Source organism: Neopsephotus bourkii, unplaced genomic scaffold, assembly GCF_033783945.1.
Source record: "Neopsephotus bourkii isolate Nb327-2 ecotype Australia unplaced genomic scaffold, CSIRO-AGI_Nbou_v1 NB_1292, whole genome shotgun sequence".
Classification (NCBI taxonomy): Eukaryota; Metazoa; Chordata; class Aves; order Psittaciformes; family Psittacidae; genus Neopsephotus; species Neopsephotus bourkii.
In genome coordinates, this window is record NW_026901776.1 from 8,192,919 (window position 1) to 8,220,677 (window position 27,759).

Here is a 27,759-nt window from a genome sequence, read left to right on the forward strand (position 1 = left end):
AGAAGAAAGTTGCCTTTGAATTATGCAAACACACAAGAGTCTGACAAATTTCTTTGCTGTTTAAACTATGGCAGTTATCATGGATAGATTTGTTTAGCAAATGGGTTTGTATTTAATGTGTCCTTTCTAATACCACGCAGCCAGAAGGAAGCAAGCAGCTATTGGTGCTCTACTGATTGCAGTCTTTCCTTATTCAGCCCCTCTACTGTCTATTTTGGTTTTGTTTATTCTGCTCCAGATAATTGCCCTGTGTCTGCACAGTGTAGCCTGTATAGCCTTTCACCTATCTATTACATCCATAATTAGTTCTTAGATTTGAGTATCACTGTAATTGAGAGGCCTGTTTTGTAGTTTAGAAACACAGATTTCTGGATGTTTCTTTTAGAACATGAACTCTGTCTTTCTTACACACACATTTAAATTCTGTAGATTTTTAATCTATCCATAAAAAAAAACCTGGATTCTTAAAAAGGAACTGTGAACTCTCAACATGGGATTTGCTTCACAAATATGAAGCAAGTTAGTCTGTGGGAACGGAGGGGGTTTTTGTGTGTTGGGGTTTTTTTTTTGTGTGTGGTTGGTTTGGTTTTTTTTGTTGTTGTTGTTTTGTGTGTGGGGTGTTTGGGTTTCTTTACAAACCTCTTACGAAGTCTAGAGGAATTCCAGTCAAGAACAGAAGGAAAACTGTGTATTTGCTGCTTGCACAGGGTGATTTTACTGAGGTTAGTGTCGGGTTTTAAGAAACCCAGTCACAGACAGTGTTTCTTATCTATATTTTATTCAGCTGAATACTTTGATAATTTGTCATGTTGGTTGAGTTTTAAGTTTAATTTAAAGATTATAAGATGAGCTATGGAAGTAAAAATTTTCTATTTGATATTATTCAGATACTTCAAGTTTAGGGGAACTTTCAACAACTTTTCATGTCATAATTTAGGAACGTGAGCTCTTCAGCTTTTCCCTGAGAGGGACTGCCTCTGTCCATAGATTGTACAGAGCACACACTTCCAATATATGTACATTTATTTATCAATTATGTGTGCTACTGTATGTATCATGTATATATGTGTGGTTTATAACACATACATAAAATGGAAATTAAAAATGGATCAGATAAAGTAACCACAAAAACTATTTATTGATGGTGCAAAACATATTTCTTTCCAGCATCCCAGTAGGCTGCCTTGCACACCACCTGGGCTGAGCAAACCCTGCTTTGGACAACACTGGAGAAGTTCAGCTTCATGACATAAGCTGTAATATTACCTTTCTGCATATGCAATGTGTCCAACTGTGTCCCTCTTATTTATTATTTTATTATATTAAATTCAGCCTATTAGTGTTACATGCTATGTATATATCTAGGTGCTAACATACCTTTTTTCAGTCTAATTGGAAGATATATAGGTCCAAGAATGCCTGGTGGGAAAATGGGGGCAAAGGGATTTTTTTTGTACCTTTCAACACACAGGGTCAGGTACAGCTGCAGCATGAAGCTTGTCAATGGGGTGGTACATAGCACAGGGGAGTTGGGTGCATGGTTTAATTGCTTGGAACTGGACGTGACCAGTCAGAATGCTGACTATGTTTTAGGTTCACACAGCTTGTGCAACAGTTTATGCAGCTATTATGTACTGTTAAAAGAACCACAATGAGGAGTATTGAAATGGTATGGTTTTTAATGGCTTTCCAACTGTACATTCTCTGCAGAGTAACCTTTATCCTGCCTGCTTACTAGCACTGACTCAGTTCCTTTCCTCCTTCAGAACTCCAGGGTTTGAGTTTCTTGAGTTTTGCTGGTCTCCTATGATCTAATTTATTACTCAAACTCTGAATAATATCCTTCCCATTATATTTATATTGTGTCACCTCCTCAAGGTCAACTCCCTAGAAAACTTTCCAATTTCTTGTGATGTAGCCAGTGCCAGAAAATCTTAGATAGCTAATGTTTTTTAACTAGTCCAGGGAAGTCTGGATTATGAGCTATTATTTGTATGTTAATGGGTATTGAAAGAATCTCTATTCCTACTTTATCCTTCTCATAAAGTTTTTCACACCAAAATGAGCGCTGTGGTAACGTTAATCAGAGAGGAGTCTCCTGACACTTGGAAATGATGGAAATTTTTTTTAATGACTACAGTTTTTGTGGCTTTTCTTTTTTCTGTTCTGAACATAATTTTGTAATTGGAGGATGTCTTGTTCTATGGGATGCAGCGGATTGGTGTTCATAGACCCTTTGGATCTAAGGTTGGGGGGTTCATCTCACTCACCAAATCTTACTGAGGTGCCTGAGTCAGGAGCTGAGTTGGTGATGAGAGACACCTTCATGGCAGGTTGGCCTATGGATGGCCTGAATGGCCTGCTGGGTGAGCCTCTCTTTATTGAAAAGAGTGGGAAACCTTAGGAAACAACACACCTAACTTAGCTCAAGAAGGCACAAAATATTAAATGGGATGAATGTTAGCTTAAATACCTGTTACTCTGTTAGTAAGGATGCTGGTGTACCTGGCCAGTGCCAGCTTTGCTGCTTCTGTGGTCAGGACCTTTGCGTAACAAAGGCATGACCAACTGCTAACATGTTTCTTGGGACATTTTGCCATTTTGTCTGATAGTTACCAAGTAGTGTGATATTTTCAAGGTCTGTTTCTCTGAAATGTATTGCAGCTTTGTCCGTTATGATCTGAACCTGCTCACCAGCCTTCAGTATCAGGATCTCCCATAGCTAACGCTGTAGTCTCCATTAAAGAATGATACCCCACCACTGATATGCTTTCATAATGAAAAATCTGATATATAGTAGGACAAGCATGTAGACTGCAACAGCTTAAATATCAGCATCCGTGTATGAGTTGCATGTTGAAACTTCCATTACATGCAGTGGAGATCTAGAAATTTGTTCAACTCTAACACAGACATGGAAAACTAAGGCAGTACCTACACGATTCTGTTTTCCCTTGGATGTATCTCACAGCTTTCCATCCTCATGGAAGACAGCATCCCTTACCCTTTTTCCATAAGTAGACAGTTTTTCTTTTCTAGTCTATACCTAATTTGTTAGTTATTGCATTATTTTTGGTGAGTTGATACTGCCATTAGGTGATGCTAATCACTGGGCAACCTTTCAGCAGCTCACACAAAGCTCAATTGCTCATGGGGATAATGATCAACTAAGAAGCTGAGAGTACAGTCTCAGCTAAGAGAATGAATTTTAAATGGCAGGTTTGCTGTTGGGAGATACAAAAATGTAAAATGCCTTAAGATGTGGGTAATCTGATCTTGCGATGCAGTCTTCTAATTGTCTTCCTTGGTAACTGCTGTGTAGTGCTGCACTAAGTAGCATCACAGACATTCATCTAATTAAGGTATTATGTGATTTGTTAAAGCTTGGTGTTGATAGTGATACGTGGAGGAGTTTGAGAAGAACTAGTGAAGTACTTTTTCATTTTAAAAGATACATCTTCCAGAATTGTGAGAACAACAGTGAAGAGTAGCTAGATTGCATTCTAGCAGTGAGTCTGGCTTTATTAGTGTTTTCTGTTCGTTATAAGTGTATTTTTCTACATCTGCAATAGAATAAAAAAACCCCAATAACCCACAAACAATGACAAAAAAACCCAAAACCAAAAACCAAACTGCTGTAGTACCTGGTTTTGCAACTATGTTTTCAACATGCATAGTGCAAAGAACATTCGCATTTGTCTATGGAAAAAGTGTAGGAGGTTTATTTTATGAAGTGGTATGACTGCAGCCTGAAAATGGTCATGGCTACAACAGACATATCAGTAAGGTTTTTCTTCACACATGTAAACATACGCCAGCAGAATTGATAAATCGTCAAATTTGCCATGGGCATGATAACAGCTATTGAGCTTCCTTAGTGCAATGTCTCTTTTTTTAATATTATTAATATGGGCAGCATGGCATTTCATAGAGTAGGGAGAGTGACTGAAAGAGAAGGCTGTTCAGGAATTTCTTTCTTTGTTTCTGTTGAGAGGAAGACTTCTTCAAGAGCAAGCGCAATTCCCCAAGATTCTTGGCAGCATATTTTCAAGTGTAAAATCATGCCTGTCCAGATAGCTTTAGTGACTACTACTTGCTCTTCTACTCAGTGATTCTCAACTCTACTGAGTTCAGTTGTGAGACTAGATTCAAACTAATACCAGTGCTTTGAATCCAGTCCTCAAAAAATACTTATGTTTTTCTCTAAGTCTTCTTATAAGATTTTTCTTCAGTAAGGATTCTTTGACAAGCAAAAATTTAAAGTAGAATTGATTAGGAATAAGTAGGGTAGAAAAGTGTGAAAAGGTTTGAATTACTTTGGTAAGTGTTCAGTTATGATTCAGCAAGGAAGAAGGAAGGCATCAACCTGCATGTCCTTGGAGACTGTTAAAAAAATGATGTGTTAAACCATCAGCAGGAGATGGAGGTTAAAACTCTTCCCCTTAGTTGTTCTGCCTGAACTCCTCACTCTGAAATAGGGGTATTCTATCTCTTCTGCCATTATACAGTAGAGTTAGTGTTGCATTTCTAGGTCAGTTTGCCTTCTCCCAAGAGCAATCAGTTTTTAAAGCCCAACATTCTTATAATGTTCAGAAGTTTAGGGTGCTCTTAGCAGGAAAAAAAAAATAAATATCCAAAGATTCATGTATCCTTGTCAGCTGTTTCTGGATAAAGTAGGTTTTTATTAAAGGAACGTGTGTACATCTGTATGTGGCATTTACACAGATCTCCTTACTCTGTGATTTTTTAGAGGCAACCTGCTGCTTTGGACCTCTTCACAGAGTCAAATATGGTTGCAGCTGGGTTAGAGTGGCATGAAGACAGTTGTGGTCACTTTTCTTGCTCAAGAATGCCTTATTAGTTGAGTTCATACTTCGACTCTGATGTTTGCTTATATCTTTAATGTTAACAGCCTTAAAATGTCATAATGCACTCAACTGAAAACCAACAAAATGACCCCTGCAACACAGCTTAGCATTAATACTGTTTTGTGGGAGAAAGAGGTGCTATTCAGTTACTAGATGTAATTCCCGAGAAATACTATAATTCTGCATTTATCTCTGGTGTTTTGGTTTTTGTTTTTTTTTTAATCACTTTAGCAGTGCAAATGTAAGAAAATAATTTTACCTACAGAAAGCAACATTTATATACAAAAAGTTTGTATTTGGGAAGTGTTAAATTTGTTTCAGGACCGTTCTTTGTGCTACCTCTTGATTTTCCTTGAGGCTTCTGTTTTGTGGGTTTTTGAATTCTCCAGAAAACGTGCATGATCCAGACAGGAATAACACCACAAAGCTTGGTTATTTTGGCAATAGATTGGTTTCCTTGTCTGGATAAACAGCAGTACTCTGGATCCCATTCCCAAGTGGCAGTGCATTACTTTGTTAAAGATCCGTTGGTAATAATAGCTTAAAAATATAGGACAATTTGCAATGAAGTCAGTTGATCATGTTAGTTCACAATAGTTGAGAACCCAGTTTAGCAGCTGCATATTCATATATTTTCTTACCGTAACATTAGGTTTGAGGTAGGTTGCTATTTGAAATATTTTCCTGCAATATTGCAGATCTTATTTCTTTCCAGAGGAAACATCTGAATTGTCTTCAGTGTCACACTCAGCCTTTTAGGATGATTTCTATTAAAGTATTACAGCATTCAGAGGAGAAATTGTTTGATAAGATCCTTGTTATCATATTTACACATTACTGATAAGCAGTGTGAAGGTGACAGTATAAGGGAGCACATTAGATAGAGTTCCTTTTTATCATTTTCTACTCAGAAGTCTGGCGTAATGAAAAATGCCACCCTGAATGGCATAAAACATATTTTTTTCCCTACTTCTGAATATTTCTAATCGTTTTATTTCTTGCTCACTGAATAAATGTGAATGCTAATGCACCCACTGAAGTGACTACTGTATTTCTTTTTGTGAATTTAACTTGGGAGTTCATATGCAAAGAAACATACATAATAGCTTTGAATATATTATGTTGATGATAGTTGTAACCACAGAAGAACAGAATAAGGAAAAACAAAATCCTGTGAGTATAAAACCAAACTAGATTTTGGTGCTTCTATTCATCATGCTATTCATCAAGTTTGATAAAAACAGCCTGCAGTAATAAAGAAATGTGCTTTGAAGTAATGATGTTTGAAGTATGCCACTTACCTATGGTGTTCTGTTGTCTGTCATTCATACTAATTTACAATTTTCAATGTAAAAATATTGCATGTTTAAATTCATGGCATTTTGGGGGAATTTGTGTAAGCCAATTTAGGGCTAGTTAAATTAGCAGTAAACCAAATGAAGCTATTTACTAGAGAGATTTCTATATGACAACTCTTTCATTGTATTTTTTTACTTCGTATCTTTTTGGTGTACCCAGCTGAGAAAGTGTGCACTCTTGTTCTATCCACATTTCCGGTACTGATTTTCCAAAACCACTTTCATACATCTTTCAAAATATATTTGCACGTTATTATACATATTACAAGGGATTAATCTACCAGAGTTCTTAAGCCATTGTTTGTGCACAGAGTAGCATTCAACAAAGGAAACCAGAGGAGACCCTTAAACATTTTTCCTTTCTTGTTGAATACTAGAAATACCATTTAAAAAGTGCTGTGATGGGAAGCTCACCGCCCTTCAATACTGCCATTTGTCACCCACAGTGACTGCTCTCTCAGCAGTAGCAGAGACTAGCCATTTCTCGAGGATTGCTTATGTTTGGAACCAAGCCTGGTGCTGTCCTCGCAGTTTGGATCAGGGAATAGCAGTTGTAGGCAACAAGGGATTTGTGGGTGGTAACTAGGTTATACCCATGAGCAGGACATCACTTTTCTGTTTTCAGTGGTGAGCAGAAAAGGGCATTTTTCATCTGCTGCTGGAGATCTTACCATCAGGTTTACTTTAAAAATTGTGTTTGGGTTTTGGGATAGAATGTTTCTCTTTAGATTTGTTGAAATACAATGTTGCATATGGTAGTGCTTCCCTTCAGTAAATGGCCTTCCTTTCCTGTGAAAAAACAGTTGGTGGAACTGTGTGCTAGTCCCTGTGCTTTCTGTGTGCTTAGTAACAGCATGGATGAAAGATGCCCAACAGCTGTGGGGCATGTAGTAATGCTGGGTAACTGTGTAGTACTTGGAAACAAAATTAATGTGCTGATTTGTGATGCATCCAGTAGAAATATTGTAATCTATTGAGCAGTTTAAGGTTTTCCTTAGCCTGTTGATGTAATTGAATAGTTGATAGCATGGAAGTAGAAAAGGCAAAGAGTAGTGAGGGAAAATGAGACAAAGTTGCATGTGCCCTGAGGTGTAAAAGAAAAGGAATATGGAAAGTCAAATGAAGAACATTTCAAAACCAGTCAACACTAATTACAGGAAGGGAGTTTCCATCCATCCAAAGGACTTGTTTGGATAAGTGTGGGCTAATTTTTAAGGATTAGGAGGGTTTAGGTGCTTGGAATTTTTTTTGCACATTATTTTGATTAAATGAAACATTTGGGCTTGATTATATTAATCTGGAGCTGTTCAAGGTTATTTGTGTACCTTGAAAACAAATCAGATGATGTAATTACATGGACAAACAGAGTATCAGTGGTTTCCCAGTTTCTTTGTTGATTTCATGCCCTATTCTGTTTCCAACTCATAGCCATGGCTGCTTTATCAGGATTCACATTGCAAATATTCTTCTTTTAATATGCATTCAGCCTTTTAGAGACTCCCTGTGGAAATACCTCAATGCACCTTGTCTGTTTGACTCACTTTGAACAGTGATACCCACCAAGCTGTCGCAGGCTGGGGGGGATTAAGGCCTTTGGATGCCAGAGAAATCAGAGCTTGCTATTACCAGTTAATTGCCCAAGGATAACAACACTTATTGTGTTTGTAATCATTTAAACCTGTCCCTACATTTCTAAAGGCAACATATTCATTCAATAAAGATATTGTTAAATTTGTGCAATCATGTGTTGGTTGATCCTTAAGAGACAAGTGAGAGACTTGGCTTATGGCAGACCTAAGTGACAAATATGTTGCCTTTCTTAGCTCCATTAATATTTTATTTTGCTTGTGAGATATACCCATGTGTTATCTGCAATTTCTTGTAATCTTGTACATGCCTATCTCCACATTCTTATCAGACTCTGAGCAGCTACAGGGTTTCACATCCTGATGGATATTTTTATCTTTTTCCTCCCATTTTCAGAGGTAATGGCAATAGCCTAGTGAGAATCAAGCTCCAGTGCGCCCTTTGTCTGAATGCCAGTTGTGAACATACAACAGCTGGGCAATCCAGTATCTTCTGGTGGTCTCTCCCAGTGTTTGGGTCTGGTTTTTGTTGGGAATGTCCCCTATGCCTCTGGCAGTGTTCAGCCGTTCTGTTTGTTTAAGCTCTTTAACCTCAATGACAAAACAAAACAAATCAAGAAACTTTCATCAGAAGCTGAGCTGTTCAAACAGACCCTGGCTTTATATCCTGTTCCTATCTTAAGTGGTCCTTTCCTCAGGGCTTTTTGGTCTTTATTAACCTGAGATTCCCACAGCCTTGTTGAGGAAATGTAGTGTTTCCTTCCTCTGCCTTTTTGGAGACTTACCTCCCTTCAGTTTGCATTTCTCAAATGGTCTGTGTGTAATTCCATCTCTGGTGAAGTGTGCGTCTGTGTCATAATCAAATGTAGCCATTTCTCCTGGCTATAAACTACATGAGGGAACATCGCAATTAGTGTATGCATGTTTATTATTTATTTAAAATTATCAGAGAAGTTTTCAGTGTTTTATCTTTTTCTAAAAGTTCTCATAACATTTACCATTTGAGATTATCAAGGTTTCAGTTTAGCTTGGTGATCGTATCCTATTTCTTTACACAGCTGAATGTAACTTACAGTTGTATGTTTCAGAATATTTTGATACCAGAGAGAGACAAGTAGCTGTCAGGCTTTGATTACTGCTGGTATCAAAAATCCTTCATTTTGCCCTAAAGTAATAGCCACTCTTTAAGGATGTCTTCTATTCACTCAGGTGAAATCCCAACAGCACTGGCACCCAGGAAAGTGAAGCCTGCACTGGTGTGGGCAGCCTTCCAAAGTCAACTAGGCCTTTTAGCAGAGTGCTACAGCTTGAAGTACTTCCAGTCAGTTTATATGAAATGAAAATATGAGATAAGAAAAATATTAAATATACATCTGTAGAACAGAGTGGAAGAACAAATCTGGGTGTTTACGTTTGCATGTAGACCTATCTGGCAATCAGGCATTGCTGTTCCAGACCCAGTCAATACAATATGAGGGTGCTCTGTGACAAGCTGGGCTGATTGCGCTGTCTCTTGAGTGCTCTTTCTGGGCCAAATGAATTACGCAGCTGGGTTGGAGCTCTTTGAGCTGCTGAATGCCTTACTTTGTCTTCTTGCAACATGCAACACAAGGGTACCTTTTCCAATACTGACGTTTTATGTTACTAATAATGGCAATAGGCTGTGGTTGTCCAGAGATTACACTACTTGGAACAGTAAGTACTAGGTTCCTAATTATGTTGCATCCTCCCCAGTTTCTCATTTTTATTGTAATACGGTATAGACTGAGCAAGCAGTCCAGCAAAAGGCCATAATTACACCAAAGTCTAGATTTTTATTTATTTATTTTTAGTCCAAATCTTATCCTAGAGCTGACAAATGGACACTGTATGGTATTTCTGAAGAATTCTTTGGTTTCTCAAAAAATTACCTTAGTTTGTCTTGCACAAAAACTCAGTGTTTTTTCTGTTGTTTTTACATCATTTAGTTCTTGAAAATGTTGACAGCTCAGCTAGATTATGGTTGATTATAAAATTTCACATTGTATTTTTAGAAAGTTCTGAACCCTGCCTTATTACTGTCTAGCTGAGTTAAGAAATGTTTTCATTTGATGTTGACATTTTTCATGTTTCACTTGATCATTTATATTGTTGTAAATGTGCAAGTACTATCTGGTACAGAAGTAATTACCCCTGTCTTTATATTGCAGTTAAAATACTTTAATACTTTGGAATTTGTCTCTGAAATAATTTGAGTAGAATCTCTCAATATTTTTATTATCTGTGTGGGTGGGTATACAAATTAGCTTGTTTTGTTGGAGAGATAAATGTTAAGCAAAAATCAGGATACTCAGTAAGACATGGTTTTCCAGAGTACAACCAAAGCTTGAAGTGAAAATGGAAGATTTATCCTTAGTACTGTCTACTTCCTGGTGAGTTTTTCCACAGTCTTCCAAGGAATTGTAGATTGTCCAGCATTTTTGGAAAAGGACTAAATAAAAATACCTGTACAAAAGTGTAATTAAGATGTGCAGCCAAGCAGTACATTAATTTAACATCTTGCTTAATAGCCTAATGAGCTAAAATAGCCAGAATTTCTAAGGGGAGAATGTGCTTAGCATGGTTATCATGGAGAGAAGATGCAAAATAGGCAGAGGTCAAAAGGAGGGTTTGTCATTGGAAGAAGGTGTGAACAGGCAGAGGTCACAAGGAGGGGAAGTGGTTCTACCACAAGGCAATTAAAAGCACATGTCAGATGGATATTCATTCCTCAGATGCTCTAGGAATTAAGGGCCCAGTCCTCCTCATTTTATACTCAACTTGTGTGTGATATGTGGTCAGACAATACTAAAGCTGAAGTCATTAACAAAATTTTTCTTTCTTTTTATATTTCAGTTATTTGCCACCTTCCGTGCATGAATGGAGGCCAGTGTAGCTCTAGAGATAAATGCCAGTGCCCTCCTAATTATACCGGTAAACTCTGTCAGATTCCTATACAGACTGCCAATGCTCAAAAACTCTACCATCACCCGCAACAGGTGAACAAGGCTGTAGGATCACAAATTATCCACTCTACTCATACTCTACCACTGACTATGTCTGGACAGCAAGGTGTTAAAGGTAACTTTTTTTCTTGGTAGACTTTTTTTCCTTTAGAGTTGATTTTATTAATTTTATTAATATTAATTAATTAATTTTATCTTAGGTATCCAACCAGTAGACAATGATCTGTCTACCTAGTGTGAATCTTGACACACGACTTAAGTCATGAGCTCACCAGAATGCCTAGAAAGTATTTTGCTTAATGACTGAAATAATAAGCAATAACAGTGCTATTGAAAAGAGTTTATAGGTAAATCTAATTTGTTTCAGTGGAATCTAATGCAGATTACAGAGTGTAAGGATAATGCAGGGGCCTTCTTCCAGGAGTGCAGGCATGTTCAAGAAGAGAACGATTCTGGCTGAACAGAGTCCATAAATTGCAGTATACCTAGACAGAAAGTAGCATGTAGTTTTTTGATTTCTAGTGGAGGGAAGAGAAAATGATTTTCAACATAACAAAATTTAAATCAATGTAAAACTACAATCCATGTTGTATCTTTGTTATATCACATGGTAGAGTCTGTAAATTAGTTTTGTGGTGAACGTTTTAGTGTAGATAGGCCATGATATGATTCAGTTAAATAGAACATTCCTTCCAGGTCATATAACAATATCATATAAAAACGGTAGGGATTTCCTACTGCTAATGCTGTGAAGAAGGCAGAGCATCAGAAACAAGAAAAGCTGTAATGTTAATCACATTTTGCCCAGATGAATTCCCAGATTGCTTTTTCTTTCTTGTCAAGGGTATTTTTACAATTACCTCTCCAAGATTATTACCTCTGAGTAAAAACAAAATATATGGGGGAAAGATGTGAGGAGACTCAGTTGTTGGCAACTAGTTGCTGAATAACTTTGCTAAAAGAGGCCAAACTATTTGTGTGTTTGTGATAAAACGTAATCTAATGTAGTATTTCTGTTTCCAGAAAGGGACATAGCTGTGAAGGAAGTGTTGACAGTATTCTCCTGGAAACACAATATTTTATAAACGTTTTTAAGTATCTGCTCCATCTGTTCAATGGATTCGTTCTCTAGGGACTGCTGCACAGTCCACTGGGAAATATTTTCCACTGACATGATGGAGTATTAGTCCTTAAAGCTACCCAGAACTTTTCTGACTCTAAAAGACAAAAAAAAAAATGGGGGGGAGAGGGAAAGGAGAATGTAATTTATAATTACCTAGACACTTAGCAAAGCAGCAATTTATTTCTGTGACTGTTTCATTCCTGAACAAATTATTTTAGACAATATGGTGGACTATAAAACAATTTTAAGACACAGGGGTTTTTTTTCAGATTTGGAGTTGCTGTCTTAAAACACACAAAAGACTTCTCATTGCTGAAGAGTCTGACCTCTTAAATATTTCTTTTTTCCTGGCCCTCAAGTCCTCATCAGTACCATCAGCAGTCACAATGCCTTTTCTTCTCTTTACATGCCCAAATGCGGATGTTGGATTGTTGACAGAGGAATGTTTCTTTTCTTTCAAGGAAAGAATAAAACATTTTATCCTGAAATGGCTGGCAGTAATAAAAAATAATCAGCACATCTAGGCAATGATCCAAGACCTGGAGAGGATCGTGGTAATAATACTACATGGGAGGAACCAGCCTAAATTTGATGTTTTAAGCATCTGAACATCTCCAGGTGGATTAATGGATTAAAGCAGTGCAATTCAGAGATTCCTTTTGAGGGCTAATATATTTTGTAGATTTATCAGCTGGATAGAGAAACTAGTTGAAGGGATCCATCTTCACACAAAAAAATATATGTTAGTAGTTACATTGGGGTGAGTTTTGTTCTTTTCACAGCCAGACTATGCAAAACCAGTCTAATAGCGTTAAGAAGGGCCTTACGGCTGCTTCCTGTGACACCGGACCTTTCCGTGTGGGTGTACGTGTAACAGAACTCATGTAGCATAAGTTTTGCTTGAAGGTTGTTTCTGATACAGGCAAGACCTGAAGAGCTGTTAGAGCCCTGCAGCCATGTTTTGCTGACTTTCTGCTACTTCATTGCTGATATTTCATCTGCAGTATGTTTTTCATATTTTCATAAATGAAACAATGCAGGGCAGAGTAAAAATAGTTTTGTTTCTTTTAAGGAATTCCTGTATGAGACTGATTAATACTAAAAATGTTCCTAGAGAAATAAAAGTAATATGAAAACCAAAAGCTATGTCTACAAAATTATGTAATTTTAAAACACATAAATAAATGAAATACACTTCCTTGGAAGTGGAGCTGTGAGGTTGAAATAAGAACTGAAAATCAAGTTCCTAAGAAGCCCAGTCAAATTCCAAAGAGCAGTCTGGCCTCCTGGAGTCAAGGAAACTATTTAGAAGACTCAACAATCCTGTATGCGTTGTAGAAAAAGTATGTCAGATGATAATTTTTGGTTCTTGATGTTTGGAAGGGCTGTTAGGTCTAATGGATTGGCTGGCCTCAAGTAGTCTGTGCAGTACATGCTGACCAGATAGACCCAGTCAGACTCAGTAAATGCTGTTACACAGCTTACAAACTATAGAACTTTGTACACATCTCTCCTGTCTGTTCCCTCTCCCCCGTCAGTAATTTAAGTTACATGTATAAAGGGCATCCAATGAAAAGAGGCTTGTGGGCCAGAAACAGTTCTGTGCACATTACACTGACAGGAGGGTCTCAGTCTATATACCTAGACTTAAAACTACAACTGTATTTAAAACCAGAAGTATCTGAAAAACATTTCCTCCCTCCTTATGTGCCAAATCCTGAATTCAAAGTTCAGGAAAGGGAGTGGTGATTTTAGATGGTTGAGTTGCTGGCAACTCTTTCAGGGGCAAACTCAGGACTTGGCAGGTATATAAAGGTGAAGAGATGAAATCTGAAGCTGTTTCTCTGTTCCAGAGAAAGATGATGGATCTGAAAAAGAAAATAAAGCTTACTATATATCCAAAAATAACCCAGTACAGTTTGAATTCTGGAACTTTGAATGGGATTCTTATTACACAGTATGACCACAAATATTAATGTCACACAAGCCAATTTGGACATCTATGTTGGTGTAGCAGTCTTTACAGTCCTATAATCTCATTCTTTCCTGTGTGCAGTTTTCATTTTCTTGCTTTGTTAATGAGTGCCTGTGTTCTTTCCCTCTAACCCCTAAATTTGGACATCATTTATATTTCACTCCCTTTGTGGCACTGATGTACAAAAATAAATGTCTTAGAGGTGCCTAAGATACCTTTTTTTGACATATTTTACTACCAATTTTTCTTATGTGTTTTTCCTTCAATTATTTTAGTGAAGTTCCCTCCTAACATAGTGAATATCCATGTGAAACATCCCCCTGAAGCCTCAGTTCAGATCCATCAAGTTTCAAGAATTGACAGCACATCAACAGGACAAAAAGCGAAAGTACCTCAGCCAGTACATCCACAGGTCTCTTACCAAGGTCTTCCGTATCAGAAGACCCAGAAAGGACATTCTGCTTACACAAATCAACAACCCATTCCTCATATGTTTCCTGTTTCAGTTAAAACTCAGCTTGGGCGCTGCTTCCAAGAGACTGTTGGGACACAGGTAAGAAAATTGTGCTCAGGCTTTTGAGACAGGTAGTTTTAAAACAATATTATAGAGGAAGGAAAAATTTTCACTCATCCCTGGGAAAGGACACATTTGTTATTATTTTTCAAAAGAAAATGATTTTGAGACTATAAAATTGTTACAAGACAGCATTGTTCTGAACGTCCTTTTCCTTCAAGCTAGTATCCTTATTTTCTGTGGACTTGGATCCCTGACATTCTGATTTTGGTTATTCTAGCCTATTCTCACTTCCCTATTTATATACTATTTCTGCAAATAAAAAAACACTACTTAAATCCTAGCTTTATCTTTCCTGATTGAGCAACTAAGGTTATACCATCTTCCGCACCTTGTACTGTCCTTTGGTTTAATGTTAATTTGGTTTTTTGCATGTGTATCTCAACAGCCAATATTTTTCCAGGAACTGCAGTTTCCATTGAAATTCCTATTCAACAACTTCATCTGTTTTACAGTATTATAGGCTAATATTTTGAATCTGTTGAAATGTGACCATTGAGTGGGGTAAAAAAAAAAAACACTAGAAAAACCGGTGGAAAGTTTGCTAGAGCAGTAAAATCTTAGTTCAGTTTAAAGTAATATGTTCACATCAGTTTTTACATTCGACTGTTCAAAGTTGCATATCTTCCTTCAGCTCTTGAAAGCATTTTAATAAGTGACACAGCATTATCATCTTTGCATATCTGTGTAAATATACAGAGAGAGGAGAAAAACTCATATGTAAACAGATTGTAACAGATTGTAAACAGAAGTTAGCAAGACCCTGTGATTTATTGCTTTTCACTGTGCTGAAATCTAACGTTTTGAGATCAATTTTTTTTTGTTAGCTGAATGTGGGCCTCAGGCTGAAATTTTTTGGGAGGTTTTAGAAAAATCACTTTTTTTTGGGGGGCGGGGATGATATTAGAGAATGAATATGCTGGTTTACTCAGGTTAAAAAAATTTATGACTTTTTTGGTGAAGATTTGGATCATCTGTATGCTTTTAAGTAGAAACTTAAATTTACTACAAAGGTCACTCTGCTTTTGGTCCTTCCAGTAACGTGAGCCCAAAGTTAGCTGATTTTCAAGCATCTGAAAATACATTTCCAATATATTCCACAAGTATTTGGATTTCACCTGCACAGAGCATGGTGAAATGAATCCCTGAAATGCATAACTGTAGCAAAATGTCCTTTACAAGTATTCTAGCTGTCAGTGAATGCTGCGATGCCAAGCATTAGAACAGAAGGAAACTTTCTTGTGACTCCCAAGCAGCACTCATGCCCTGGAAATAAAAGAAAGGGTGGGGGAAGGGGAGCGTGGGGGGAAGAAGAGACCTGACTCAGAGGTGCATGGAGCTTTGGAGAGGATCGGTGATGGGGAACAGGAAGGAACAGGATGCAGTCAGAAGCAGGGTGAGAGTAACACAGGTGGCAGATCCCAAGGTAGTGATAGCAGTTACCTTCTGAAACCTCAGTCTGAAATCACAGTTCCTTCATCTGTCATCCTTTGCCAGCTCCAAAGAATAAACTTTTTTCTGCAAAATGTTTTCTCTTTTTCTCTTTCCCTTTCAGTGACTGGCTTCTGCAGAGTATTGTAGCATTCCTACTAGTGACATAATAAACTCTAGTCAGAAGTCAGTGGTGTGGAAGATTCCAAAATCTGTTTATGCTAGGTCACCACGTAAGGGTGTTTAAAAACAATTGATTCTGAAAGAAATGCAATGGAAGATGTAGATTTTAAATGTTGTCATGGCCCAAGAATGTTTCTAGAAGAGCAGCGTTAACTTTGTGTATGGATCATTAAAGGCTAGTACTCACTAATTGTTAAATGCTTCACGTGGGATCCAGTATTTATTTATACTGATGAGCTCTTCATCCTTGTCTGTTTCAGGAATAGTAAAACCATGGATTTGTTCTTTGAACAAATGTGGAAGCACGTGTTCAAATGAAAGTTTATGGAATTTACATGACAAATGAAGCAGGGCCTGTGTCAAACAACCTTTGTTTCTCTGTTATTTCCTAAGAATGAGAGATCTAGCCAATACAGCATTGTAATGTACAATCATAAAATTCTGGAAATAATTACGATAATTAATATTTGTTTGTTATTAATTTGTATTTCTGGTTACACTTATATCATAGAATGATAGAATGGTTTCGCTTAGAAAGGACCTTAAGATCATCTAGTTCCACTCACCTGCCATGGGCAGGGACACCTCACACTAGACTGTATTGCCCAAGCCTCTGTCCAGCCTTGCCTTGAACACTGCCAGGGATGGAGCATTCATCACTTCTTTGGGCAGCCTGTTCCAGTGCCTCACCACCCTCTCAGTAAATAATTTCTTCCTTATATCTAACCTGAACTTCCCCTGTTTAAACTTAAACTCATTGCCCCTTGTCTTATCACTACAGTCCCCGATGAAGTGTCCCTCTCCAGCATCTTTGTATGCCCCTTAAGATATTGGAAAGCTGCTATGAGGTCACCACACAGCCTTCTCCAGACTGAACTGCCCCAATTCTCTTAGCCTGTCTTTGTATGGGAGGTGCTCCAGCCCCGTTATTGTCCTCGACAAAATTTCTTCCTCAATATTAGACTTGAAATCTTTTATCTCTTACCTCTTATGCTTGAGCAGTTTCCTGCCTGTTCTTTCTGCCACATGCACGAGTGAGGCATTTCAAATGACATAGTGTCGTGGTTTAAGCCCAGTTGGCAACTCGACCATGCAGCCTGCTCTCTCACTTGTCCCCCTTCCTCCACCCCCCCACCCCCCGTTCCTGGAGGGATGGGGAGGAGAACTGAAACAATGTAACTCCCATGGGTTGAGATAAGAACAGTCCGGTAACTAAGGTATAACACAAATCACTGCTGCTACCACCAATAATAATAATGATAAGGGAAATAACAAGGGAAGAGAATACAACCGCTCACCACCTGCCGACCGTTACCCAGCCCAACCCGAGCAGTGATCTAGCCCTTCCAGGTAACTGCCCCCAGTTTATATACTGTGCATGACGTGCTGTGGTATGGAATACCCCTTTGGTCAGTTTGGGTCAGGTGTCCTGTCTCTGCTTCCTCCTGGCTTCCCCTCCTCCCTGGCAGAACATGAGACTCACAAAGTCCTTGGTCAGAGTAAACATTACTGAGCAACAACTAAAAACATCGGTGTTATCAGCACTGTTCCCAGGCTGAAAGTGAAAACCACAGCACTGCACCAGCTACTAAGGAGAAAAATGACTGCTACTGCTGAACCCAGGACACATAGCTAAAACTTTGTGTCGCGTGCATGCCCCTCACATTACAGTGATTTTGAAACTAAAGCTTACTCAACAGTCGCTCACCAAAAGACAGTAACATGTTCCTTGTAAAGTGGGAGAAAAATGAAAGTAAGCTTGCATTGCTCTCATACCTGATTTGGAATCCTACTAAATGTTCAGTCTCCTATTTATAATATTTTTTTTCAGTATTTCTCTGGAAAAAAAGTGTTTTCCATGCTCTCAGGAAAAGGTTGTGCCTCCCAGTTTAGAATAATGCATGTTCTCATTTCTTTTACAAATTTCATTGATCCTTTCAGTGTCAGTCTTGGAGAAGAGCATAGTAAGGATTTCAGAGACCTTTTGTTACTTAATTTAATGGTTCAGTTTAGAAAGGGAATTGTAGTATGGCACTTTTGTAGAGCATTCATTGAGACCTTGCAGAAATATAGATTTAAGTGATTCATTTGCCTGAATCTGAATTCTAAAAGAATTTGGTTTTCCATTTCTTTGATACTTGTTTTGATAAATGTTAGGATTCTCTATCTGCTCAGACAAGGTGCTAAACTGATCTTTCCCTATGAGTGGTAATGTGTCACAAGTCCTTTCTGGAGTTTATGGTGGTTAATATGAATATCTATACTTTTTTTCAACAATCATCAGTGTTTTACATTTATTTTTTGTAGGGTGGATTGTATGTTTGACTTCAGAAATGTTTTATTAAATGTCCCAGGATCAGAGGGGACTTTACCATCTACAGAGCACATTGATGGAAGGATATGTGTGTGGCCTCTTGTAGGCAAATCAATCAAGTTAACAAAGATTTTGCTGAAATTACTGTTGGTACAGGCTAAAAGCACAGGATAAAACCAGTATTAGAATCTCTGCTGTGATTTTGTATGTATGTCGCCTCTACCATTCTGTGACTCTCTCCAACTTTGTTTTCTCCTTCTTCCTTGAATTTCAGCTGGTCTTCAATTATAGGTCCTCTGCTTTTAATACTTTGGGTTTCTTCCCAACTTTCTGTGGAATATTTTTCAACTCTCAACACATTCTTCTGCACCCCACCTTAGTTAAATTCCTTTAATGTGTCTCATCCAAAAACAGTAGTCCTTTAAAAACAGTAGGATAGTTGCTGTACTCAAATCCCAAGAGAGCAGGGGCGTATTTTCTGCAGTGCATTTCCAACAGTGTGCACAGTGTTAAAGTCGGCAACCAGAGCCACCCTGAACTAAAGCTTGGAGGTCATTCTGGTGCAAATACTTGAAGAATCTCGTTGTATTCTCAGGCCTTCAATCACTCGTAATTAATACCACAGTTCTTCCAGACCTCCTATTGATGTAGCTGTACTGTCTCACGCCCATGAGGAAAGTGTAGTAAGTGATGGGTGAAAATGTGAGTCTACAATCTTAGAAGGACAGGAGGAGAGAGATAGGGTCTAGATGAATGAATTTTCATAGTTTTAGAATAAAGATGTATGGTTTAATAAATACATATACACATGCATGTATGTATTGCTTAATTGTGAGTGGTTTCTGAAGTGTCTTCAGCATTGAGAAATAGAGTGAAAAGAGCAACTGTAAAAGTAGTATTAATATTTCAATTTTTTAAAAGTAATATGGGAAGCAAATAACATTTTTGATGGTTCTCTTTTCTGTTCAAGTCAGTTCACTTTTCCTGGCTGCCTCTATTTTCTCTAAGTGGAACACTTAGCAATCATTTCTCCTATGGGAGATGTTAATGGTGATTGCTCCAGGATAGCTTACCATGTTATATGATATCTTACTATGATATGACCTGTAAAAGCTGTGGTTCATCAAATGCTTTCCTAGTACCAAAAAAGGTTTTTGTAGGTTGTATAATAAACTAACAGTTAAGCTACAGGCCAGAAACTTCTCGTTGTCATAAAAACATAGGAAATAAACCTTTACCAAAACGTGCACCTTATTATATAGAAAATCACATTGAGAAAACAGAGCCTTGAAGTTGGGAAACAGACGCAGTGGAAGCAGTAGGATAAAAAAAATCCCACTTAAGATGGAGAATGGTGAATTTCTGGGGAGCACTGTATGTTACAGTGTCTTCAAAAGCTGGTGACTGGATGTGGTGTCCTGCAAGGTCCTTTACAGCCATGTAGTCCTGTATTTCTGAAATCCAAGGAGTTAGTCATCTTAGACCACTGATTGTTTACGTCATATTTAAAACGCAAGCATATAAGGTTATGATGTTTCTCTTCTGTAATTTCTCCTGTTTGGCTGCTTTTTATTTTGATTCTACTAAAAAAAACTTTATTATGACACAGATTATCTCTTTATTTCCTAAAATACTTCTACAGTGTCAGTGGTGTGCCTAGTAAAGATTGTGTTGGTAATCTTGAGTCCTGTTAATTTTGCATATGATTACTTTGCATTTGTATTGAGAAAAGAATGCAGATGCCTACCATCTTTCAGAATTAATATAATTAAGCATCACTTTTTTTTGCCAAGATCACTTTGAAGTGTCTACTAAGATACTAATGTGTTTTCATATAGTTACTGCATTTCAGTGTTTAGACTAAAAAAGTAACTTTTTCTTCAAAATTGGTTTGTCCCTTTATTTGCTTAACTGTAAAGAGAGAGACACTTTTTGCAAGCAGCATGAAATTGGAGAAGCTGGTATTTCCAAATTTCTCTAAAGCAGACTCTTTCTGACTAGATTTGCAAGTAATGCTGTTCATTTCAGCAGATATTTTTGAGTACCAGTTTTACTAAAGGAGATTTCTGGTCAACTCTGCATCTGTAATATAAGAACAAAATTAAAAAAGAGTTGTTATTCTAAAGAGAGACAGACACTGAAGTTGCTTCTCTGGGAAGGCAACATACGCCTAAATGTCCATAAAAGAAGCTGGCTAAGAAATCATGTCTGTCTACACTTGTTCATTGCTCCTCACTGTCCCTCAGTTGTGCTGTGTAACTGCTGAGAGGAGCCGCACTGTTCTCTAAAGTGATCACTGAAAGAATTCAAAAATTACTGTCTCTGATCCCTGCTTTTATTGAGGTATTTTAAATTCAGATCAGTTACAGGTTGCAGTGTTTTGGGCATATGTCCCACTCTTTTCTTGTCCGTTGTTTGCTAAATAATGCTTTCTGCTTCCCTTGCAAAGTACTTTGAAAGGTGTTGCAGAAAAAATCTGTACCTGGTAAGAATGCCTGAATTAGAGTTGCTCTGTTATTGAGGTGAAATTTGGTGTATTATAGTAATACTTTGGCAATCGTATTAAAGAAAAACATATTAGCTGTAGCAGACAATAGAAGCGTATTTTTATGTATTTTAAAAAATTAAGCTAAATAACTACTGGTGAATACTTGTAAAAGCTTACTGAAAATTATAAAGGTTATCAATTTTTTCAGTGTGATCAAAACATATATGCATTCAAATGTGTCCTGGGTTCAGCATATGATAACTCTTAGTACACAACCTAAGGTATAGATACTACTACATGCAGTGACTTTAGTGTATGTAGTCTGGAGGCGATGACAGTAGTAATATCCCAGTTGAAATCATTCATTTAATTGTATAAATATCTTTGTTTAGTTTTAGCAAAACATTTCCTATGGAGATAAGTTTCAGGTATTTTCATTTTTTGACAGGCGTATGAAATGAACTTCCCTGTTCATATTCCTTAGGCAGGAAGAATGATACAAGTAAAATTCTGTGCTTTATACTGGCACTTTTTTTCTCAGAGCAGTTTTAAAACTTTTTTTCTTTAGAATAGTCTTAAAAATACCATCTCATAAAATAACTGTCTGGAATTCCTTGAAGCTCATGGTTTGGCTTCTGAACTTCTTAAACAAATAGACTGTCAGAAATCAGTGCAGATTCATTTCCAGGATTAATGCTTCATTCGCAATAGTTTCTTTGCAAGACCAATACCCTGAAATATCAGAAGATTAAAGATGTATCAGATACCAAAAACACCAAACATTGTTTTAATTACTCAAATATAAGAAAGCGGGATAATTTTTACTTGCCTACGAAGAATGTTCTTCTAAAGCCAAAACAAATTCTTTACCAGTTCTTTTAGAAGGTCTGGAAGTATTTAAGTTTTTCTCCTCTGCTTATGAGACAATGCCTGTTAGTGAACCAGGGCTTCATGGGGGAGTAGCCTTCATTTGTAACTACCTGTCATTCAGCTCGTCAATAAGCTAATTACGCATGGTCGTTAATTGTTTCAGTAATACTGTTTATTAAGATTGAGGTTTCTTGCTCTGTTTGTCGTGCCTATAGGAAATAAAGAAAAAGCAACAATCCAAGGTCAGTGCCTGCTGAATAGTTTACAGAAAGTTAAACAGTGTATCCATTCACTTCTGCTATTGTGGTATGTGAAATGCAGTCTTTTGAGCTGAATCCTAGAGTCATTAGCTATTAACCCAGGCAAAGCACCTATCAATTTCAGTCATAATCATGTGACACTCCTTTATTTATGCCTGTATTGTGGTTTTAACTAACAGCTCATGACAGGGATTTGTAGATGGGTCACACAGGAGTGGGAGTCCCAGGACATGTGGTCCCTTGGCCAGATTCTTTGCAGTTGCCCTGGGACTAATTGCCAGACTGGGCTCTCTACTGCGCTTTACAGGGAGCTGAATACGTTTCTTCTGCTGCCTTAGCAGAGGGTTTTTGAGGATATAATCCTTCCTTTTCCCTGACATTGAAGAACACATGAAAGCCTGGTGGCAGCGCACAACTCCAATACTATTAAGCTCTCCAAGACTGTAGAGACAGTGCAGAGGCTGGAGTCTGGACAGAGGACCAAAGACATGGTGTGGCTTGGGGTGGTCTTTCTGCACCGTCACGGGGTCAGCCAGAACTTCAGTCTATCAGTGGGAATATTCAGTATTTCCTTCAGTTATATAAAATACTGGCATAGAAGCCCAGGCACGCATGGGGAAAAATATGTGGATTCGAAACAATACTTTCAGTGTCTGTGAGTGCTTTACCCAGGAAGAACTTTGTTTTATAGCAGTACCATGTGTGCTCATATTGCTGCTACTGCTGAGCCTCTTTCAGCACAGTTGAGCTCTTTTATACCAATCCTTCATGACTTCTTTGCATTCTGAACCAATAGGAATTATCTGTAAAGCATTAGCTTCTGACAGAGGTATCATTCATGAAAATCTATTCTTTTCCAGAAGCCCTCAGGAATACAGGACAGATTAGTTTAAAATGTGTGTGACTGATGGATAGAAAAGTATAAACCTACGCTTAGGGAATGTCATCGTCTTCATGCATAGTGTGAGCTGTATGCTTGTCTTTAGGTTCCCTGCTTATTTTAGGTTCATATTTATGTGTTGAAGTTGTGTTGAATGGTGAGACAAACTAGAAATAGTTATGGATTCCCCCAAGTGACTTTCCTAGTCACTTGTGACTCAGAGACTGGAAGAGACTGTCTGAAGAACTAATGAGTTGTTCTCAGTGTGGAAGGGTGTAAGACTCTTGAAGTGGATAGAAATTACCTAAAAGGCTTTGAAACCTGTAGAAATAGCTTTGGTTCATTGGTGCTTAGGGTTTGTGAAAGGGAGGAGCATCTTAAGAAAATGTAGCTGGCTGGGAAACAGTTTGTGCAGTACCATGAGTATTGAAAGTATCTGAAGCGCTATTAGATGTACTTCCAATACAGGTTTAGAGAAATCAGGGTTTATTAGCCATAGACAAACTCTGTTTGTGCTTGGCTTAGGACTTAGCAGAGCAGTCATTTTTTCTGATGTATAGCTCCAAAATGACACAGATCTAACACCACTGGGAGTCCCATGTGGCAGTTGCTTTTCCTCCCTGGACGGTTTCTACAATGATCTGTACATTAACAAAGTTATCATTGATTCTTCAAGCTTTAATTCACCATAGAGGCAATGGGAGCAGCAGCTTTAATCATTGCCAGTTTTTACTGACAGGACTACAAAGCACAGTTGCTAGATGACTCAAACTTTGGCATACTTATTTTTGCTCATGGTTTTTATATGAAAATTTTAAAAAATTATGACCACAGAGATCATGATTTTCAGTAGAGTGCAAATGCTGTAGCACCACACCTAAACTAGAAGTGGGCTGTAGTCCAGCTTCCTTCCCTTTTTTTTTTTTTCTTTTTTGTCTTCTTCATTGTTTTATATACTTTTAATTTACTACTACTAAATGACACCTTTTCTGTTCTGGGGAAAAAGAAAAAAACCCCAAACCAACCAGTCCATGATGGCATGTTGGCTCTCATGTTAGTGGAGTCTTACCTTGACACAAGCGTGACCAGCAGGTTGAAGGAGGTGATCCTGCCCCTTTACTCTGCTCTTGTGAGACCTCACTTGGAGTATTGTGTGCAGTTCTGGTGTCCTCAACATAAAAAGGACATGGAACTGTTGGAACAAGTCCAGAGAAGGGCCATGACGTTTATCAGGGGACTGGAGCACCTCCCATATGAAGATAGGCTGAGAAAGTTGGGGTTGTTCAGCCTGGAGAAGAGAAGGCTGCTTGGAGACCTCATAGCAGCATTCCAGTATCTGAAGGGGGCCTACAGGGAGCTGGAGAGGGACTCTTCATTAGGGACTGTAGTGATAGGACAAGGGATAATGGGTTTAAACTTAAACAGGGGAAGTTTAGATTGAATATAAGAAGGAGATTCTTTCCTGTTAGGGTGGTGAAGCACTGGAATGGGTTGCCCAGGGAGGTTGTAAATGCTCCATCCCTGGCAGTGTTCAAGACCAGGTTGGACGAGGCTTTGGGTGATATGGTTTAGTGGGAGGTATCCCTGCCCATGGCAGGGGGGGTGGAACTTGATGATCTTAAGGTCCTTTCCAACCCTAACTATACTATGAGTCTATGATTAAGCTGCTGGGATGTCTCCTTCATGCTTGTGACCTTGCAGAGAAACACTGAGTGTTAAGTAATGTGCCTTGCTGCCCAAATGCTTTATTTCTGAGATCATAAGGGGAGGTGCAGCACCAGCCTTGATTCCTCCCACTTCTTTTCAGAGACAAGATTTGTGAAAATGAGGTACAAGGGGGGGACAAGAGTCAAGTGCAAAAGCTGATTCAAAACCAGCTACAGTATATGACTGTAGTAAGTGGCTTCTCTGTCTTTGCAGTAGCAGTCCCAATGCTAGAAAAGGAATTGAGCAGCTGTAATTATAAAACTGAGTAGCTGTAATTATAAAGTAGAATGGTTCTTCCTAGAGCATGTTCACATGAGATGGGAGTTGAGAAACCAGCATTGTGTAAAGATGCAGCATGAATTCTCTAGTTTTAGGACAGCCACTTGGAAGAGAAATTATGAATAGTCTTTAGTTGGAGGATTTTTGAGCTTCTGGTAATGCAGTAAAATCTGTACATCATCTAGCTAAAGGCAGTTGAGAGAGCTAGTTCCAGTTTTGAAAACATTGATGCTGCTGCAGCAGAGGGAGTTGAGCAGAATTCCCTGTGTGCAGCTTGATGACCTTTGTTAAGTGCCAGGCCAAGAGCTCCTTCTTCGAAACACAGCTTAACAGGCTCTGACTGATAAGAAGTAGTCAATCTTATACTAATCCAGCCAGTGCCTAAGACAGGGAAGTGCAAGACAGCCTGACAGACACATGTCTAAATAGTGTATGCCTAGACCTGCATCTGAAAGGTAGGACTTGCTTAGATAATTTACGTTCTTAACCAACCAGGTGATGACTGTTTCTCACCTCTTGGAACATGGGAAAATGTCAGAAGACCCTCTGCAGACAGTAGTGTGAAAGTCTGACTCCTGAAGTTCCACAGTAACTGAGCAGTCTCTATTAACCTGTTTGGCCACTCTGTTCTTTATGCTGTTCATGTGTCACTCAAAGCAGAAGTGGTGCTAACTGCTTCTATAGGGATGATGTGCAGAGGCACACCGTAACTTCAGTAAGTTGCCTTGGTACTAAAAACACGTTTCACAAGAGAGGCTTTTACTGGAACAGGATACTCCCAGCTGCTCACACATCCTTTGACAGATGTCTGAGCTTCACATGCAGCAAGTACTGAGCTGCTGCAGGCTGCACTTTACATTTTGATGTTTAAACAGTGAAGTGGTGCTGCTTTTAATTTGTTGCTGAGATATTTCAGGAGGCATCTGGGGAGCATTTATGGAAAAAGAGGCAGAGAAGATGAATGGGCTGAGGCCTTGCCACCACTCCCAGTGCAAGGAGGGGATGTTCTGATGAGTCAGAGCCCTGACGTTGTGGGGATAGCCTGTTAGTAGTCACACTGTGAAGCTACACAGGGTAACACTGCACTTCAGAAACATCACTGACTCATGGGCGTCAATAAGATTAAAACATTATGGGAAGGTTGGAGGAAGCTATCAGAGCCTGTGCATTAACACCCAATGTAGAGTGACCAGATTACCAGCTGAAAGTGAAAGCAACCACAAGGCCACAGCCTGTTCTGTAGGATAAGCCAGCAATCTTGAGCTGAGAGCTCAGCAGCAGTGAGCATTTGGTCAGAGGTTTGTATGCTGTCAGGAAGGAAAGTTAAATTAGGGAAGATCTGCTCACTCCATATTGAGGATTCACACTTTGGTGCATTTGAATTGTTAGCTGCAATTTGCATCAGCATTTGCTTTGACAGTATTACTAAGTGCAGTTGTCTACATTTCATGTGCTTTGTGTGTTTCTATTTTATACTTAATAAACAAGTTTAGGTGTAGTTTTTTTAATGTCTGCATCTCAGAAATACATTCAAGCCTTCTTTAGCATGCAAAATGAAAGAAAATTGCAAAAGTAAATGATATAACTAGTACTGTGTAAGTTACCAAAAATTAGTGTTCTTATATAGTGTTCTTAATAAAAAGCATAGTAAGTGTATTCTTGATTGGGGTGAGAAAAGAGGAATATTGATGTCAGAATTTATTGCATGATTAATATGAATATTTACATGGGGAAAGAGACACTTGTTCAGAATAATACAGACATCAGTAACTGGCTTTGATCATCTTATTTGTGTTACCTTCTTCAGTATCTGAGCAGCAGAATGTGTAATTACAATCTGGCGATTTTCAGTAAGTGTTCCTAAACATTAAACAGAAGTTGGCAGGAAGTTGAGGCTTTTAAATAGGAAATAACATTCCAGAAATCAGCCATACTTGTTGTCTTTGAGAGTAATTAGGTATTTGAAACAACTTATAGAGCTTTTGAAAAAGTGGACGAGCATGGTTTTACGAGGAAAAATGCAATGCCAATGGCAAATTACTACATTGGAAATACCCTCACTTATTCCTATATAATACTGTTCTCTTTTTTCTCCTCCTTTTGAAATTGACACAGGGCAAGATGATAATGTCACCTAATTTACCTTTGTAAAAGAATATTGTACTGGAAGTGAGCCTCATACAGTATTGCTAACAAGAGTATTCTTTACCTGACTATTCCAGTGTGGCAAAGCACTTCCTGGCCTTTCCAAGCAAGAAGACTGCTGTGGAACTGTGGGTACTTCCTGGGGTTTTAACAAATGCCAGAAATGTCCTAAGAAGCCGTGTAAGTGCTATTTTGTTGTTTTTCTCTGGATCAGTTTATGACTTTTTGTTCCCTCAATAAGTATTTTTTCCTTTTTTAGTGGGGTAGGGGAAGGACCATAGTAAAAAGAACATGCTATGGTTTGATCAGGGACAAGCTGTAGGAACTGGAATTGTCCTGCATGCCAGCAGAGTTACAATATGCAGGCATTCAGTGCAGCCAGCAAAGTTAACGTCATTGGGATTTTTTTCCCTTCCTCTTCGTTTAAGTCAGTGATGCACTGTTGCAGTTTCTCAGTGCAGAAAGGATAATGACATTGAGTCATCCTGCCTCTTCCAGCTGGATTTATTTTTTTTAAGTTTGCACAGAAATGTTAAATTATAGAGGCGCCAGTTACTACTTGGAGAGAATGCAATGACCTCTTGGGACTGCAGATGAACTTTCAAGTTCGGAGCCAAAGTTTTTCCAGGCTCTGAATTGTCAGTTGCATTTTTTTTTCTCTGTTTTTGAAATATCTTCCTCAACAATTAGACAATGACAAAGACTTTTGCACAATTTTGTTATGATTTGACATT

At 38.3% G+C, this 27,759-nt stretch overlaps 1 protein-coding gene across 8 annotated transcripts in view; it reads left to right on the plus strand.

Moving 5' to 3' along the window:
* Nucleotides 1-27,759, plus strand: part of LTBP1 (latent transforming growth factor beta binding protein 1) — a 194,644-nt gene that overhangs the window by 77,566 nt on the left and 89,319 nt on the right. For 7 of the 8 annotated variants that reach the window (XM_061365890.1, XM_061365891.1, XM_061365892.1 and 4 more), the window contains 3 exons: nucleotides 10,687-10,911; nucleotides 14,170-14,447; nucleotides 27,103-27,205. In XM_061365890.1, the coding sequence (XP_061221874.1) occupies nucleotides 10,687-10,911; nucleotides 14,170-14,447; nucleotides 27,103-27,205 (606 nt within the window). The remainder of the gene's footprint in view (nucleotides 1-10,686; nucleotides 10,912-14,169; nucleotides 14,448-27,102; nucleotides 27,206-27,759) is intronic. The other variant, XM_061365894.1, reaches the window with a different exon arrangement.